Source organism: Misgurnus anguillicaudatus, chromosome 2 (assembly GCF_027580225.2).
Source record: "Misgurnus anguillicaudatus chromosome 2, ASM2758022v2, whole genome shotgun sequence".
NCBI lineage: Eukaryota > Metazoa > Chordata > Actinopteri > Cypriniformes > Cobitidae > Misgurnus > Misgurnus anguillicaudatus.
The window spans coordinates 5,752,182-5,770,797 of NC_073338.2; the positions used below are offsets into that span (position 1 = coordinate 5,752,182).

At 39.8% G+C, this 18,616-nt stretch overlaps 1 protein-coding gene across 1 annotated transcript; it reads right to left on the bottom strand.

Moving 5' to 3' along the window:
• Positions 1 to 93: 93 nt before the first annotated feature.
• On the bottom strand, positions 94 to 14,979 carry LOC129455596 (uncharacterized). Its single transcript, XM_073871699.1, has 2 exons — positions 14,907 to 14,979; positions 94 to 3,635 (listed from the first exon to the last, which is right to left on the bottom strand). Exons 1-2 carry the CDS (start codon positions 14,977 to 14,979, stop codon positions 94 to 96), a joined length of 3,615 nt encoding a protein of 1,204 aa, XP_073727800.1.
• Positions 14,980 to 18,616: the final 3,637 nt, after the last annotated feature.

Here is an 18,616-nt window from a genome sequence, read left to right on the forward strand (position 1 = left end):
AGAAGATGTCGTCAGGTGGAGTCCAACTTTCACAGGGTGTTTCGACCCTGAACCACAACACCCTCCAGTTGGCGGGTCTGCAGTGGTGGCCGGTCACTGCCCATCTCCTCCTGGCCCCCAGCTCAGCTCCTCCCTCCTACTCCAAAGCCAGCACGATGCTCTTTCTGCTGCCTCACCCAACCTACGGACAGCTGCCTTCCTCTCCCTTCCTGCTATGCCCAGAGCTGTGAGCGTCTTCCACACAGACTGTGCCGGGAAACCCCTACACCCGACCTCAACCGGGAATAGCCAGGTCTGCCACCCTTTGGCCCTGCACTGCTCAACAAGGTCCTGATACTTGGTGGCTTTCCGCTCATAGGCCTCGTCGCACCCGTCTTCCCATGGGACCGTCAGTTCAATCATGATTAACTTCCTTGCCTCTTCAGACCATAAGACCATGTCCGGCCTCAGCGGTGTTTGCACAACCTGGGGGAAGACTAGTCTCCTTCCCAGGTCCACCCTCATCTCCCAGGATTGTGCTGCTTGCAAGAGGCTCTTTTTAGTCTTCTTGGGTGCTGATGGTTTCTCCCCTTCCCTGATGAACTGAATGGATCTCGCCGGCCTTGTACTGGGCTGGCGCTTTTTCTGCCTCTCCCGCTCCAAGATCTCAGCCAGTGCACTAAGAACCTTATCATGGCGCCACCTGTATCTTCCTTGGCTAAGAGCTGTCTTGCATCCTGCCAGTATGTGCGCCATTGTTCCCCTCCCTCTGCATAACCTACACAATGGGTCCTCCCTCATTCCCCATCTGTGGAGGTTTGTTGGTGATGGAAGAGTGTCGTACACTGAACGGAGCAGAAAAGAAATGCGAAAGGGCTCCAGTCTCCAGATCTCAGGCCACGTGACCTTTCGCTTTGGCAGGTCCCACTTTGTCCAGGCACCTTGCGCTCCAAGCTCGACGGCCCTAGACCTGTGTTTTTCTTCCTCCAGGTATCGGACCTCGGCTTGGATCATGTCCCTCCTCTGCCTTGGGTCTGCTTTTCCCCACTGCTGGAAGTGGGTGGATCCGAGACCTTGCCTCCCTATGCATGGGTTCCCGATGATGTCCTTCAGCTTCAATGCACTCTCAGCTTGCGCCACTGATGTGTCAGCTGCCCATTTCCGTCCCGATCTCGTAGTGACGCCTGCTCTTCTGACTTTTTCATCAGTGGAGTCTTGGTACATCATCACAACCCGACACTTTGCCACCTTGAACTCTTCAACCACTGATGATAGGGGTAGTTGTACCTGTCCAGACCTGGTGTATAGTCCTACTGACGTGAAGCTCGGTGGGACTCCGAGCCACTTGCGAAGGTGTTTGTTCACTCGCCTCTCGACTCCTTCCACTGCTGTCATGGGTACTTCATAAATTGTCAGTAGCCACATGAGTCGTGGTAACAGACCGTGCTGAAAAAGCCATGCCTTGAACTTTCCTGGTAGTCCTGACCCCTCGATCTTCCTCAGCCATGCATCTGCCTGTATCTCCGTCCTGGAAACGTTGCATCTGTCGGTCAGGGATGCGTCATACCATTTCCCTAGGCACTTAATTGGGTTTTCCTCAATTGATGGTATCGTCTCCCCCTGTACTCGCAACTGGAACTTGCTGGTCACTTTCCCACTTCTGATCACCATGCTTCTTGATTTCCTTGGCTTAAACTTCATCCTGGCCCATGTTGCCACGTCGTCAAGAACCTTCAGAATCCATCTTGCTTGTACATGGGTTGAAGTTGTTATAGTAAGGTCATCCATAAAGCCTCTTATTGGAGGTTGGCGGATGCCAGACTCCATTAGTGGCCCTCTGGATTCCTTTCCTGCAGCTGTTATGAGCAGGTTCAGTCCCCTGACAAACAGGATGGGGGAGATGGTGCAGCCTGTCACAATTCCCTTTTCAAGGTCCTGCCACTGGGTTGTGAAGTGGGCAGTTTTGAATCTTAGTTTGAATCCTCCGAAGTAGCTGGTAATCATACCCTTAGTGTGGTGGGGGATATGGTAATGTTCCATAGCTGCGTTAATGAGGCCATGTGGGATTGAACCGTATGCGTTAGCCAAGTCGAGCCAGACAACCGTTAGGTTTCCTTTGCTCTCCTTGGCCTCCCGGATCAGCTGGTTGAGGATACCTGTATGTTCCAAGCACCCGGAGAAACCTGGAATACCGCCCTTCTGGACTGAAGTGTCGACATATTTGTTCTTCACCATGTAAGTAGTCATCCTTTTTGCCAGGACAGAAAAGAATACCTTGCACTCGACACTTAGGAGAGAGATGGTTCGGAATTGGGTGATGTTGGAGGAGTCCATTTCCTTAGGTACAAAGCACCCCTCTGCTCTTTTCCAGGATGCTGGAATGATACCTTTTGTCCATATCCTTCGCAACAGTTTCCATAACCTGCGGAGGAGCATCGGACATCTCTTGTATACCTTATAAGGTATACCACTTGGTCCCGGGGCAGATGCTGAACGGGCTTTCTGTACAATGTCTTGGACTTCTCTCCATGTTGGTTCACTGGTATCAAGCTCTTCCTCAGGAGTTTCAGCAGTTCTGCTGATCTTGGGGTGTGCACTGCAGGCTTGGTACCTGAGGTCGTCATTGTGGCTCTCCTTAAGGAACTCCTCTACAACTTCCTTAGGGCTGGTCAATCTTCCAGATCTGGCTTCCCCCAGCAGGGTTTTAGTAAACCTGTATGGATCCTTAATGAACTGAGCCCGCTTGGCCTCCTTCTCTTTTCTCAGTTTCAGAGACCTTTCTGCCCTTCTTAGTCTGCAAAGTTGCCCTCGAAGTCCACTGGTTAGATCTTTTATACCCTTCCTTTCTTCAGCACTTGCTGTTCTGAACTGCTTGTTGAGGGTCTTGATCTCCTTCCTCAATTGCAAGATCTCTCTTGCTCTCCTGTTTGGCTGGATTACCTGAGCTTCGCTGCTGCCTTTTCTCTCTTCTGTGCCAAAGCGCTCCCTGGCTATGGTGAGGATGATTGTTGTCATGCTGTCGATTTTCTTCTCTGCTGTTCCTGCTAATGTGGCCTCTAGAATTCGGTCCAGGTCCCCGTCTAGTTGGTTCCATGCAGCGTTGTTGTTTGCTTGGGGCCATCTCACTTTCTCTGTCATAGGTTGGGTGCCTGAGGTAGTGTTAGGAGAGTCCCTCCTGTGGCTTTGGGATGGAGCAGGTGCTAAGAGGTCTCCTGTACTGTGGGGTGCTTCCTGACTGGAGTCCTCCTGCGTCTCACTTAGTGTCTCCACTATGCGCTGCGTCTGCTTCTTCCCTCCTCCACACTGGGTCTTAGATTGGTGTATTTTTAGTCCCCTTGCACTCTTGCAAAGCTTTCCGCAGTGGCACTTTACTTCTAACACTTCCCCTGTAAGTGTGGTTTGGGTGAGCCGTCTCGTTGTCCGTGTGATATCCGTAGCCATAACCATTGTGTCCGTCCCGTTGAGTCTCTCATCCTCCCCCCCTCTCGGAAGACTCTGGGGGTATTGCTCATTGTTCCGTTTTGTAGCTTTGGTTGGTGCCCTCTTGCGAGTGCTGTGATTGAGGTTGCTGGCCTCGCACACCCACGCCAGTCTTTCCTGGAGGTCAACTGTCTTTCCAGTGTCACCAATCTTCCTTGGTTGCCATCCAGCCTTTCCTGGAAGTCACTGGTGTACCAGAGAAAATACTATTGAATACATCTATCCTGATGCGATCTAACTCTGCCACTGACTGCAGTAAGTGACTGTAGCTTTCAGCCAGGAGAAGATGTCGTCAAATTGTGCTGTTGCTGCAACCTGAGCAGCCTCCTAGATGATACAAGCACACTCTGAAAGTGGCGGTGGAGGGTAGGAAACACAGTCCCGCCCCTACCCCTGCCTGTAGAAGAGTGTCTGATACCAGGCACTGTTGCGCTTTTCAACCACATGGGGGAGCTGTAAGTCATTTTTACATGGAAACTACATAGTGTTGCTTTAAAATATCCCAGTGTCGTCGGTGCCAATAGCCCCATGGTTAGTGCATCGACATATAGCGCCAGTGCGCTCACGCCGACCCGAGTTGATTCCTGTCTCTGCACTCTGCCAATCCCGCTCCCCTATCTCCACCCAACACTTTCCTGTCAACTCTCTACTACAATACTTTCCAAATACAGGCATAAAAGGCCCTAAAAATATAACTTTAAAATATTCCAGTGTCAATGATTTGTCTTAAGATAATACCAGTAATGTCTTTTTCTAAGGCATGTTTATAAAAGATGATTTATGATCAGTGGCAAAATGATATGTAGAAGATATGAAATGGTAAAGTGGTTACTATTACAATGCTAATAGAATATATCATGGCTATTAGCCATTTAGATTCGAGAACCAGAAAAAACTTGTTACGTGTTATGTGTAATATATTTTGTTTAAAATATTACAAGACATTTTTTTTCGCAGCCTTCTCTCCCCATAAAAACTTTAAATTTTATGGTTATTAAATATGATATCAATAATAAATACAGTTTATTGTCTCTATAATGTATGGTTCATGCTGCCCAGAATAAGGAAAAAAGCATTTTAGATGCAAGAGAGATCTAGGAAAAGAACTAATAACAATTACCTCTGTATTGTCCCATTCATTCTCTCCACCAATCCGTTGGTTTGAGGTCAGTAGTTGTAACGGGCCACCTTTCGTCAAACTTTTATGACCCCCTCCCCCACCCGCTGACAGGTGCTGTCTGACAGCTCGTGTTTGACAGGGGGGCGGGACCATCAATCAAAAGCTGTTCAAGCTGTCAACTTTAGACAGTGAATGTTTAATCGTTTTATGACATGTCATTTAGTGGTTTGTTTTCCTGCGTGTGTGTTTTATGTCAAGCCTATGCTGTCATGTTTATTGCTGTCAAAAATAAAGTTTATAGTTTTAGACTGTCCAGTTTCTGGCAGGTTTTATGACCGGAGTTTCTCCGTCCTGTGTGCTCTCCTCTCCCGGGCGCGCTTCTCGACCCCCACTGCGTGTCTCACAGCGGGGTCGGTGTTCAGCGGACCTGTGTGGTTCTTTAGACGAAAACCTGTTTATTATAAACTAAATAAAAATTTAACCTCATCACAAGGTCCGTGAGTCTTTTCATCACCCGCTCTCTATGTTCACGCGCATTAAAACTCGCTCACCGGTGCACGCGCCGGGTGTATGGTCATATCTGCAGTTTTAAAATAAACTTAATAAATGTAATGCTGGCCACTCTGACAAAAAGTAAAGGTTTATTTTAGATTTAGGGATTTCTTTAATCAAGGGCGCACTCACATTATCCAAACCAAACCATGCCCCAGCGCGATTGTCACCCCTCCCTACTCCCCCAGGTGCACGCACTCACACTGTACTTTTTATCGATCCGAGTCCGGGCGCGCTATCGTCATTAAAATGCGATTGTTTTGAAAAAAGCAGGAAGTAAAGCTCTCTCTTAACACTGGAACCCACCGTAATGATAAGTCTGTGTTTTTTATTCGTAGTCGTTTGGTACGCGATTACAGACAGCCTTCTCACATGTCATCATATTGCTTAGTTGATCTGTCATGTGCGCAGCTTGGACATTCACATAACCCCGCTGCGCGCATCAAAAGTTTTTTACCGCGGCAGATGAAAGTGAGTGGTCGCGCAGCTGACGTCTTCACCTTTTGAATCGCGCTCAGGCGCGAATGTGCTCACACCACAGCCTTCCGCGCCTGAGCCCAAGTGAACCGCGCTCCGGCCCACCTCTGCAACCCGGCCGTGGCGCGATTAACCAGTGTGAGTGCGCCCCAAGTCTGTGATTAAAACATGTGAATGCGCGCACCGACGGCGACCTTACGCTGACGCGCACTTATATCTGACCTTAATAAACTTTTAAATGTTTTAAGACGTTTTCATCCCATCTTCAGGGTTTTTTATTATTGACTTCTTAAAACCATGTATGTATATTATTATACAACGAATCTTATCATGTATGCTCTGACAAAAGTATGATTTTAGATTTTAGGTGGAGCTGACACACATTTATGCCAAATACTGTTGAATATAAACGTTTGTTTTGTCAAAAGTTTCTTTAAAGTCAATAAGGAATCAAACATTATAGATGTATCTGGTTAAACTTAAATCTGATATTTTCTATCGATCTATTTCTTTAGTTTTCTGATCAGTCAACGTTCACAAGCTGCTCTCATGACCGTGTGTGTGTGTGTCCGTGAGATAATTCACAGCAGGGGTGGATTGTAAAGTAGTTAGAGTCTTTTAAAACCATGGTGGTAATAATGTAATACTGTCCACTCTGACAAAAAGTAAAAGGTTTATTTTAGATTTTATAGCAAACAATGCAGGATCTAAAAGTTTGTAACATCACAAATTTATTTAATGAAATATTCAGTACATGTATAGCAATGAATTGTACCAAAACCACCAGAGGCCGACAATTCTTTAGACCAAAGTCTATTTATTTTAAACTAAATAAAAGTTTAATCTCTTCACGAGATCCGTGTATCTGTTCATGTACAGCATACTGTTCATGCATTAAAGATCGAGTCCCCGGTGGGTACAACAGAGAACACCCGTGGATGCGCGTTCATATCTACCGTTTTAAAATAAACTTAATAAATATAATTCTGTCCGCTCTGACAAAATAAGGTTTTATTTTAGATTTAGGGGTTTCTTTAAACAAGTCTCTGATTAAAACATGCGAATACGTACAACAACGTAGCCAGAGGACGTACGCTGATGCGCTCTTATATCTATCGCTAACAACCTTTTAAAAGTTTAAGACATTTCAGCCCCTCTTGTGGTTTGAATTCATTAATGTCACCTAACATCCGAGTGTGTACATGTGTATTTCCGATAAATGTAACACGATACGCATTGTCAAAATAAAAGGTTTCCTGAACATGGTATTCCAGTGCGTGTTTTTTGTCTCGCGAGTGCTCGTCATATTTATTGATGTGAAAAAAGTTTGATGTCTTAGACCAGGGGTGTCCACTCCTGCTCCTGGAGGGCCGGTGTCTCTGCAGAGTTTTATTCCAACCCTAATCAAACACACCTGATCCAGCTAATCAAGGTCTTATAGGCAGACTGGATACTTTGAGGCAGGTGTGTTGAGGAAAGTTTTAGCTAAACTCTGCAGGACACAGGCCCTCCAGGACCGACTTTGGACACCCCTGTCTTAGACGTTCAGTTTCTGGACGGATGGTTTTTACCATCGGTCTCTCATTCTCACCACCCGTTATCACCCACCCAGTAGCCCCCAGTGTGTCTGAACACCGGTGTTGTTCAGCGGCCCGTATTGTTCCTAAAACTCCGTGTTGGTAAAATAAGTGTAATAAGTGCATTGACAAAAAGTAAAAGGTTTATTTTAGATTTAAGGTGGTCCACCAGCGTCTTTATGGCAAACACTTCAGGTTCTAAAAGTTTGTAACACCAAGAATTTGTTTAATGAAATATACAGTACATGTATAAGCAATGCCCCCGAGTCCATAATCTCCGGACGGGTCGTCAATACTCTTTTCTTTAGACTAAAGCAGGGCCGGCCCTGGGCATACGCGGAATAGGCAAATGCTAAGGGCGCCGCCGACCCCTTGGGGCGTCCGTGCGCCCAAATTATTATTTTTTTAATATATGTATATAAACATTTAACTATAAATATTTATATATTTATAATATAAATATTTTGCACAAGAAAACAGCAGTTAATAATGAATTATTAGTAGCATAGTATCTCGGAAGATCGTGCTTGTTAAATAGCTCTGTGGCTATACTGCACTGAAGCGGCAGTTTAAAATATAAACCCAGAATTCAGCAAACGTCAAGAACAAGAAAACGGAAACAACAATCAGACAGAGAGGCGGAATTTACATAATGTTACATAGACCATGTTTAAATTTCAATGTTTCTGCACAGAAATACCAACTTGTTCACTTTGTTTGTTATTAATAAGCTGCGCATTGGAGTGCTGGCCGCGGTGCTGAAGACGCGCTTGGACGGAGTACTGGTGGCAGCACAGATATTTACGTGCAACCTATTGGAAACTATTATTCGTTATTATATAATTATTATTCGTTATTTTACTTTATTACTTCCACTTAAGAAGAGTTCTGCACTTTTTTTTCAATATTTCTCTTTATATAAATACTATTTTGTACTTAAATCTAGAATTTCATTATTTTACTAACCCAACTAACTCATCTGCGCTTTCCGATAGGTTGCACGTAGGGGAAAAGTATAGCTTTCTTCCCCTTGAGAATAGTTGTACACTTTTAAACTTTTTAAAAATATATCTCTTTACAAAAAAAAACTTTTTTCTTTTATTTAAAAGCTGTAATTTCGTTATTTTACTTACCCAACTAATGACTCCTCCGCTTTCCAATAGATTGCACGTAGATATCTGTGTATATGTGCCATCACGCGTCTTCAGCACCGCGGGGAGCAGCCAGCACTCCAATGTGCAGCTTATTAATACCAGACAAAGTTGGTATTTCTGTCCAGAAACATTGAAATTTATACATGGTCCGTGTAACGTAATTTAAATCCCGCGTCTTGGCCTTATTGTTTTTTTTCTTGTTCTTGACGTTCGCTGAATTCTGGGTTTATATTTGAAACTGCCGCTTCAGTGCAGTATAGCCACGAAGCCATTCAACAATGAGCACACTCTCCCTAGACACTACAACATGCTACCAACAATTCACCAGTAAGAGCTGTTTTCTTGTACACAGTTAAATATTTTAAGTTAAATGTACAGTGTTAAAACATGTAAAATAGACAAGATTTTAACAATGTCAAGATCAAATGCCTGAGTAACAGGGTATTGTGTGTATCTGTTCGTGTGCGTGTGTTTGTGTGTGTTTCCAAAATATTTTCAAAATAAAGAAAAACAAGTCAAATCTGTGCAGTTTGTTTCTGTGTAAGTTTATGAACAAAATGATTGGAACACGATTGTGATTCTGTGATTCTAAAGGGCACCAGGTGAAATCTTGCCTAGGGCAGCAAATTGGCCAGGGCCGGCCCTGGACTAAAGGGTATTTATTTTAACCTAAATAAAAGTTTATTTGCATCAAGAATGCCGTGAAACTGTTCATGCACCGCAATCTATTGTTCACGCGCATTAAAGGTCGATCACCGGTGATGACCAGAGAACGAACCCGGTGTGTGTTCATATAAACTTAATAAATGTAATTCTGTCCGCTCTGGCAAAATAAAAGTTTATTTTAGATTTAGCCATTTCTTTAACCAAGTCTCTGATTAAAACAAGTTACATTTGCTTAGGGCAATAGGCACATGCACACACATATCTGTGGTATTAAAAATAAGGTTTTTAAAGTTTAAGAAATTAAACATTTGAAAAAAATCAAACATTTTAGAGGTGTCTGAGTAAACTTATATCTAATGTCATATGAGCCGTACCGTGTCGCGTTCGTGTCTGTGTGCGTGTCCGTGTCAGTTTATGTATGTGTGTGTTATGCAATCCTAGAGTAGGGCGGGGGATGTGAGAGACTGTGAGTGTGTGTGTGTGTGTGTGTGTGTGTGTGTGTGTGTGTGTGTGTGTGTGTGGTTATCACGTGGTGGGGGTCCCAAATGATCAATGGCAGGATTTTTATGTGACGGACAGGCCCTAGGTCAGCCTGTGGGGTTAGATACAACTTAGGTTAACATCTATCAACGCATAATAAGCAAACATGAAATTATATTATACCTATGCATTGTTACTGATGTTCCTAGTTTTGTGTATTTTTCTTAAACAAACTTTTGCTTTTCAAACTTAGTCAGTCTTCAGACTTTTGTCTCTTCACACATTTGTTCAAAGTTTTTCTTCGCTAGGGCCAAATCCTGTTTGAGATTTTTTTTGTAAACTCATGTACACACTTGTGTATTTTTCTTAAACTTTTGCTTTTCAAACTTAGACAGTCTTCATACTTTTGTCTCTTTATACATTTGTTCAAAGATTTCTTCGCTAGTGTCAAATCCTGTTTGAGATTTTTTTTTTTTGTAAACTCATGTACACACTTGCATATTTTTCTTAAACAAACCTTTGCTTTTCAAACTTAGTCAGTCTTCAGACTTTTGTCTCTTCACACATTTGTTCAAAGTTTTTCTTCGCTAGTGTCAAATCCTGTTTGAGATTTTTTTTTGTAAACTCATGTACACACTTGTGTATTTTCCTTAAACTTTTGCTTTTCAAACTTAGACAGTCTTCATACTTTTGTCTCTTCACACATTTGTTCAAAGATTTCTTCGCTAGTGTCAACCCGTGTCTGAGATTTTGTAAACTCATGTACACGCTTGTGTATTTTTCTTAAACTTTTGCTTTTCAAACTTAGTCAGTCTTCATACTTTTGTCTCTTCATACATTTGTTCAAAGTTTTTCTTCGCTAGTGTCAAATCCTGTTTGAGATTTTTTTTTGTAAACTCATGTACACACTTGTGTATTTTTCTTAAACTTTTGCTTTTCAAACTTAGTCAGTCTTCATACTTTTGTCTCTTCACACATTTGTTCAAAGATTTCTTCGCTAGTGTCAACCCGTGTCTGAGATTTTGTAAACTCATGTACACGCTTGTGTATTTTTCTTAAACAAACTTTTGCTTTTCAAACTTAGTCAGTCTTCAGACTTTTGTCTCTTCACACATTATTCAAAGTTTTTCTTCGCTAGTGTCAAATCCTGTCTGAAATTTTGTAAACTCATGTACATACTTGTGTATTTTTCTTAAACAAACTTTTGCTTTTCAAACTTAGTCAGTCTTCAGACTTTTGTTTCTTCACACATTTGTTCAAAGTTTTTCTTCGCTAGGGCCAAATCCTGTTTGAGATTTTTTGTAAACTCATGTACATACTTGTGTATTTTTCTTAAACAAACTTTTGCTTTTCAAACTTAGTCAGTCTTCAGACTTTTGTCTCTTCATACATTTGTTCAAAGTTTTTCTTCGCTAGGGCCAAATCCTGTTTGAGATTTTTTTGTAAACTCATGTACACACTTGTGTATTTTTCTTAAACAAACTTTTGCTTTTCAAACTTAGTCAGTCTTCAGACTTTTGTCTCTTCACACATTTGTTCAAAGTTTTTCTTCGCTAGGGCCAAATCCTGTTTGAGATTTTTTTTGTAAACTCATGTACACACTTGTGTATTTTTCTTAAACTTTTGCTTTTCAAACTTAGACAGTCTTCATACTTTTGTCTCTTTATACATTTGTTCAAAGATTTCTTCGCTAGTGTCAAAATCTGTTTGAGATTTTTTTTGTAAACTCATGTACACGCTTGCATATTTTTCTTAAACAAACTTTTGCTTTTCAAACTTAGTCAGTCTTCAGACTTTTGTCTCTTCACACATTGTTCAAAGTTTTTCTTCGCTAGTGTCAAATCCTGTTTGAGATTTTTTTTTGTAAACTCATGTACACACTTGCATATTTTTCTTAAACTTTTGCTTTGCAAACTTAGTCAGTCTTCAGACTTTTGTCTCTTCACACATTTGTTCAAAGTTTTTCTTCGCTAGTGTCAACCCGTGTCTGAGATTTTGTAAACTCATGTACACGCTTGTGTATTTTTCTTAAACTTTTGCTTTTCAAACTTAGTCAGTCTTCATACTTTTGTCTCTTCTTACATTTGTTCAAAGTTTTTCTTCGCTAGTGTCAAATCCTGTTTGAGATTTTTTTTGTAAACTCATGTACACGCTTGTGTATTTTTCTTAAACTTTTGCTTTTCAAACTTAGTCAGTCTTCAGACTTTTGTCTCTTCACACATTTGTTCAAAGTTTTTCTTCGCTAGTGTCAAATCCTGTTTGAGATTTTTTTTTGTAAACTCATGTACACACTTGCATATTTTTCTTAAACTTTTGCTTTGCAAACTTAGTCAGTCTTCAGACTTTTGTCTCTTCACACATTGTTCAAAGTTTTTCTTCGCTAGTGTCAAATCCTGTTTGAGATTTTTTTTTGTAAACTCATGTACACACTTGCATATTTTTCTTAAACTTTTGCTTTGCAAACTTAGTCAGTCTTCAGACTTTTGTCTCTTCACACATTTGTTCAAAGTTTTTCTTCGCTAGTGTCAACCCGTGTCTGAGATTTTGTAAACTCATGTACACGCTTGTGTATTTTTCTTAAACTTTTGCTTTTCAAACTTAGTCAGTCTTCATACTTTTGTCTCTTCTTACATTTGTTCAAAGTTTTTCTTCGCTAGTGTCAAATCCTGTTTGAGATTTTTTTTGTAAACTCATGTGCATGCTTGTGTATTTTTCTTAAACTTTTGCTTTTCAAACTTAGTCAGTCTTCATACTTTTGTCTCTTCATACATTTGTTCAAAGTTTTTCTTCGCTAGTGTCAAATCCTGTTTGAGATTTTTTTTTGTAAACTCATGTACACACTTGTGTATTTTTCTTAAACTTTTGCTTTTCAAACTTAGTCAGTCTTCATACTTTTGTCTCTTCACACATTTGTTCAAAGATTTCTTCGCTAGTGTCAACCCGTGTCTGAGATTTTGTAAACTCATGTACACGCTTGTGTATTTTTCTTAAACAAACTTTTGCTTTGCAAACTTAGTCAGTCTTCAGACTTTTGTCTCTTCACACATTTGTTCAAAGTTTTTCTTCGCTAGTGTCAAATCCTGTTTGAGATTTTGTAAACTCATGTACACGCTTGTGTATTTTTCTTAAACTTTTGCATTTCAAACCTAGTCAGTCTTCAGACTTTTGTCTCTTCACACATTTGTTCAAAGTTTTTCTTCGCTAGTGTCAACCCGTGTCTGAGATTTTGTAAACTCATGTACACGCTTGTGTATTTTTCTTAAACTTTTGCTTTTCAAACTTAGTCAGTCTTCATACTTATGCATACATTTGTTCAAAGTTTTTCCTCGCTAGTGTCAAATCCTGTTTGAGATTTTTTTGTAAACTCATGTACACGCTTGTGTATTTTTCTTAAACTTTTGCTTTTCAAACTTAGTCAGTCTTCAGACTTTTGTCTCTTCATACATTTGTTCGAAGTTTTTCTTCGCTAGTGTCAACCCGTGTCTGAGATTTTGTAAACTCATGTACATACTTGTGTATTTTTCTTAAACAAACTTTTGCTTTTCAAACTTAGACAGTCTTCAGACTTTTGTCTCTTCATACATTTGTTCAAAGTTTTTCTTCGCTAGTGTCAAATCCTGTTTGAGATTTTTTTGTAAACTCATGTACACGCTTGTGTATTTTTCTTAAACTTTTGCTTTTCAAACTTAGTCAGTCTTCATACTTTTGTCTCTTCTTACATTTGTTCAAAGTTTTTCTTCGCTAGTGTCAAATCCTGTTTGAGATTTTTTTTGTAAACTCATGTACACGCTTGTGTATTTTTCTTAAACTTTTGCTTTTCAAACTTAGTCAGTCTTCAGACTTTTGTCTCTTCACACATTTGTTCAAAGTTTTTCTTCGCTAGTGTCAAATCCTGTTTGAGATTTTTTTTGTAAACTCATGTACACACTTGCATATTTTTCTTAAACTTTTGCTTTGCAAACTTAGTCAGTCTTCAGACTTTTGTCTCTTCACACATTGTTCAAAGTTTTTCTTCGCTAGTGTCAAATCCTGTTTGAGATTTTTTTTTGTAAACTCATGTACACACTTGCATATTTTTCTTAAACTTTTGCTTTGCAAACTTAGTCAGTCTTCAGACTTTTGTCTCTTCACACATTTGTTCAAAGTTTTTCTTCGCTAGTGTCAACCCGTGTCTGAGATTTTGTAAACTCATGTACACGCTTGTGTATTTTTCTTAAACTTTTGCTTTTCAAACTTAGTCAGTCTTCATACTTTTGTCTCTTCTTACATTTGTTCAAAGTTTTTCTTCGCTAGTGTCAAATCCTGTTTGAGATTTTTTTTGTAAACTCATGTACACGCTTGTGTATTTTTCTTAAACTTTTGCTTTTCAAACTTAGTCAGTCTTCAGACTTTTGTCTCTTCACACATTTGTTCAAAGTTTTTCTTCGCTAGTGTCAAATCCTGTTTGAGATTTTTTTTTGTAAACTCATGTACACACTTGCATATTTTTCTTAAACTTTTGCTTTGCAAACTTAGTCAGTCTTCAGACTTTTGTCTCTTCACACATTTGTTCAAAGTTTTTCTTTGCTAGTGTCAAATCCTGTTTGAGATTTTTTTTTGTAAACTCATGTACACACTTGCATATTTTTCTTAAACTTTTGCTTTGCAAACTTAGTCAGTCTTCAGACTTTTGTCTCTTCACACATTTGTTCAAAGTTTTTCTTCGCTAGTGCCAACCCGTGTCTGAGATTTTGTAAACTCATGTACACGCTTGTGTATTTTTCTTAAACTTTTGCTTTTCAAACTTAGTCAGTCTTCATACTTTTGTCTCTTCTTACATTTGTTCAAAGTTTTTCTTCGCTAGTGTCAAATCCTGTTTGAGATTTTTTTTGTAAACTCATGTACACGCTTGTGTATTTTTCTTAAACTTTTGCTTTTCAAACTTAGTCAGTCTTCAGACTTTTGTCTCTTCACACATTTGTTCAAAGTTTTTCTTCGCTAGTGTCAAATCCTGTTTGAGATTTTGTAAACTCATGTACACGCTTGTGTATTTTTCTTAAACTTTTGCATTTCAAACCTAGTCAGTCTTCAGACTTTTGTCTCTTCACACATTTGTTCAAAGTTTTTCTTCGCTAGTGTCAACCCGTGTCTGAGATTTTGTAAACTCATGTACACGCTTGTGTATTTTTCTTAAACTTTTGCTTTTCAAACTTAGTCAGTCTTCATACTTATGCATACATTTGTTCAAAGTTTTTCCTCGCTAGTGTCAAATCCTGTTTGAGATTTTTTTGTAAACTCATGTACACGCTTGTGTATTTTTCTTAAACTTTTGCTTTTCAAACTTAGTCAGTCTTCAGACTTTTGTCTCTTCATACATTTGTTCAAAGTTTTTCTTCGCTAGTGTCAACCCGTGTCTGAGATTTTGTAAACTCATGTGCATACTTGTGTATTTTTCTTGGACGGGCTTTTGCTTTTCGGACTTGGACGGTCTTCGGGCTTTTGTCTCTTCGTGCATTTGTTCGGGGTTTTTTCTTCGCTGGTGTCGGGTCCTGTTTGAGATTTTTTTGTAAACTCATGTACACGGTTGTTTTTTTTTCTTGGAATTTTGCTTTTCGGACTTGGGGGGTCTTCGGACTTGTTCTTGGTTCTGTCTGCTCGGACGGTGTTTTGCTTTCATCAATCGACTTGCTTTCTTTGTAAGCGACATCATATATCTGTGATTGTTTTTGTGAATACAGATTGTTTCATTTCTATAGTTTATGCAACATTTTGGCAAACTCTTAAAATTAGTGCTAGATGATTAAAACAACAACGCAAAGTATGTTTTAGATTTACTAAATCTTTCACAACGAAACAACGATGATAGCATTATGTCTGAATCTGTAAACTTGTAACACCACCAATAGCTCGATGTACATAACGAAGACTGCAAAATAATAAAGAGTGATTACCGTAAATCCTCTAATATAGGCCCGGGCCTTTATTTTACTCAAGCACATCGCGACCCAGGCCTTTATTGGAAGGAGGCCAGAATTAGAGACAGGCCTTTATTTCTATTTGAGCAAAACGGACTACCAGTAGAATTAATAAAAACTAGATTTTGTGTCAATTTGAACCTATAAAATACTAGGTTTCATTTATTGAAAACGTACAGTTACCATATAACATTATGGTATGCATACAGAACATTTACAAAAAATAACGGTAATTCAGGCTACTGGCAAAAACATAGCAAACATAACGGTGGTGCATTTTAAACATTTAACCATACACTGTGATAATTAGGCTACCGGTATTCATAACAAAAGGCAACTTACTGGTTTAACGTTAGACACCGTCCTTACCACTCCAAAGTTTAACCATCCTCAGATTGTTCAATTATAGTCCTATGTCATGTTGTTGTGTGTCCGGTTTCGTGTGGTTTGAAGTAAAAAAAAAATCCCCCAATTTTGTTTAATCCTCCTCAGTTTCCTCCTCTTCCTCTTTGGCTCCGCAGCTGCCATGGTAAACAATGGTGACTGAAGTCTCACGTGCGAGTCAAAAGCGAAGTGATTGATTGAGATGACCAGGCTACCGTAGCGATGGCTTGGATTCGTGAGCAAACATTGCCCCCCTGTGGTATTTGCATGTATGACAAGCATAATGTTGTGGCCTCCCCAGAAAAATGTTACTTCTAATAATAGCCCCGGCCACAATTAGAGACCGGCCTTTATTTACGTCCGCCGACAACGAGACCGGCCAATGTTAGAGACCCGGCCGCTAATGGAATACAGGCCAATATTAGAGGATTTACGGTAATTTAAGATGCAAGCATCTATAAATTGGCAATGTTTTTAATCTATTGGTACCATTTTAAGGCTACATGTCCAAACTATTTCAAACATTGCCAATTTGTAGATGCTTGCAAACAGCTGTTGGAATGCGTATTTTGCAGCGATTTTTGTGTGAGCATACCAGTGAACACCCCTGACCACTCTGTGACTTTCACGTCTTTGTAAACGAAAGTTTAATGCATTTTAGGAAGGATTGTTCCAGTGCACCATTAAACCCATTGTAGAGGTGTGAGGTAAAACACAAACACCCTAAAATTCTCGGGGCAGCCGCATATGTCGAAATTTCAGTCAAAACCGTTCTATTTCATCATAAACAATCTGAAAACAGGACTTTAAGTGTAAAATACCGAACTTGTCCTTTCAGTAAACCAACTTTGCTTAAGCGCAAGCAGTAGACTGAGCCGTTGGTTGCAATTCTTAAACTTAATCATGAGATGCCACTAAATCTGCAGTACTTCACACAGCACCTTAAATTTATCAACTGTAAACTTACAATCCACTTCGTTCCACCAACGCACTGACTCCTATTGTATCTTAACAAGGAGTTTTCTTGACGTCTCTGAAAGCATTCCTGAAGCTTCATAATCCGTCAGTATACTTGGACCTTTGCTTTCAATAAGTGCTCGCAGGGTGTCTACATCAATTCTATTACGTTGATGCTGGAAATATAAAAAGCAAAAGTAATTCTAATCAGATGAGTTGATTCAGTTACTCAAAGTCAGTCACTTTTGAATAAACTGGTTGAATAATTTTCACTCATTTACCATAATCTACTGGCAAAATATACAAATGTACAAGCGTCTTTCTGGAATGGGCAAACAAAGTCAAACAAGTTGACACAAATAGTGAAAAGAGTGCTATTATGCAACACTCAGTTGTGTATACAAACCTTCTGTTGACTACTAGGACCAGATTCATGTACGTTCTTTGGTGCAACCTTAAAAAGCAAAACAAATAAACAGTTAAAATATGGTCATTCATACCACAGGCCTGTTGAATGCTTTATTCTGGTTGGTTGAGAAATGTTCCATGGGTGTTATTTTTCTGTAACACCTGACCTCTCAAATGTCTTAAAGGATTACTCCACAAAAAAAAATCCTGATAATTTACTCACCCCCATGTCAACCAAAATTGGTAGAAGTGCATATCTCTTATTTTTCTTGCCAAAAATGACAATCGTTGTGCTAGATAAGACCCTTATGCCTCGGTTGGGACCGTTTAGAGCCCTTTGAAGCTGCGTTGAAAAGGCAATTTGAAACTGTATTGAAACTGTAAACTGTTGGGGTCCAATAAAGTCCACTATATGGAGAAAAATCTTGGAAAGTTTTCCTCAAAACAATTTATTTCTTCTCGACTGTACTAAGAAAGACATAAACATCTTGGATGACATGGGGGTGAGTAAATTATCAGGATTTTTTTTAAGGAAGTGGACTAATCCTTTAAAATAACCACCAGAGCAATGTTTGTGCTAACCATCGTGCCGCAACATACATTTTGTTGATGACTTGGACCAGCCACATCTACATCCAATGTTTCATCCTTAAAAGACAACAAATTTAATAAGATGAAAAGGTTATATGAAAGCAGACTTACAATGTATGTGACACAGTGTGCATAATACTGAATCAGATACTGTATGCATATACCGATCATATAATATATACGAAGTTAAAAATTCCCAAACTAGTAAAGTGTGTTTGTGACATGTTTATTTATGAGGTTTAATTAACTACCATTATTTACTAATGTGGGTAAAATAAACTGTACTTCAGTGGTTCCAAACCAGGGGGTCGAGGCCCACAGGGGGGACAAAACAAGACTTAAAATAAGCTACAACAAGCAAAAATCAAGATGTTTCTTATATTTTTGGCCATTTTAGTAGCGAATATACAGTACATCTGTCTAGTCATTCCAAATTCTATTTAATTTTATGTGGAAAAAATTGAGTGAGAGGGGTCCTTTAAATATTGTTGTGGGCAACTAGGGGGCCTTGGCTTGAAGTGAAAAAGGTTGGGAACCACTGCTGTACCACATTTTCATTATCATTTGTAATCACGCCATGCCATGTTCAAGTCAGTGGAAATGCAACCTGAACCGTTTTTTACTATGATTAAAATTAAAAAAGCACTATTAAAGGCGGAGTCCATGATGTTTGAAAGCCAATGTTGATATTTGAAATCACCAAAACAAACACGCCCCTACCCCAATAGAATCTGGACCTTCTGTTGATAGACCCGCCCCACACATACGCAACCCGGCATTTGATTTGATTTGATTGGCTATAAGTGTGTTTTGGTAGTCGGCCCGTCTCCTTTTCCA

Coding starts and splice junctions, on each gene's coding strand:
- LOC129455596 (XM_073871699.1), bottom strand. CDS start 14,979: ATGCACGAAGAGACAAAAGCCCGAAGACCGTCCAAGTCCGAAAAGCAA. Junction 3,636..14,906: donor CGTCCAAGAAAAATACACAA/GTATGCACATGA, acceptor AGTGACTTCCAG/GAAAGGCTGGATGGCAACCA.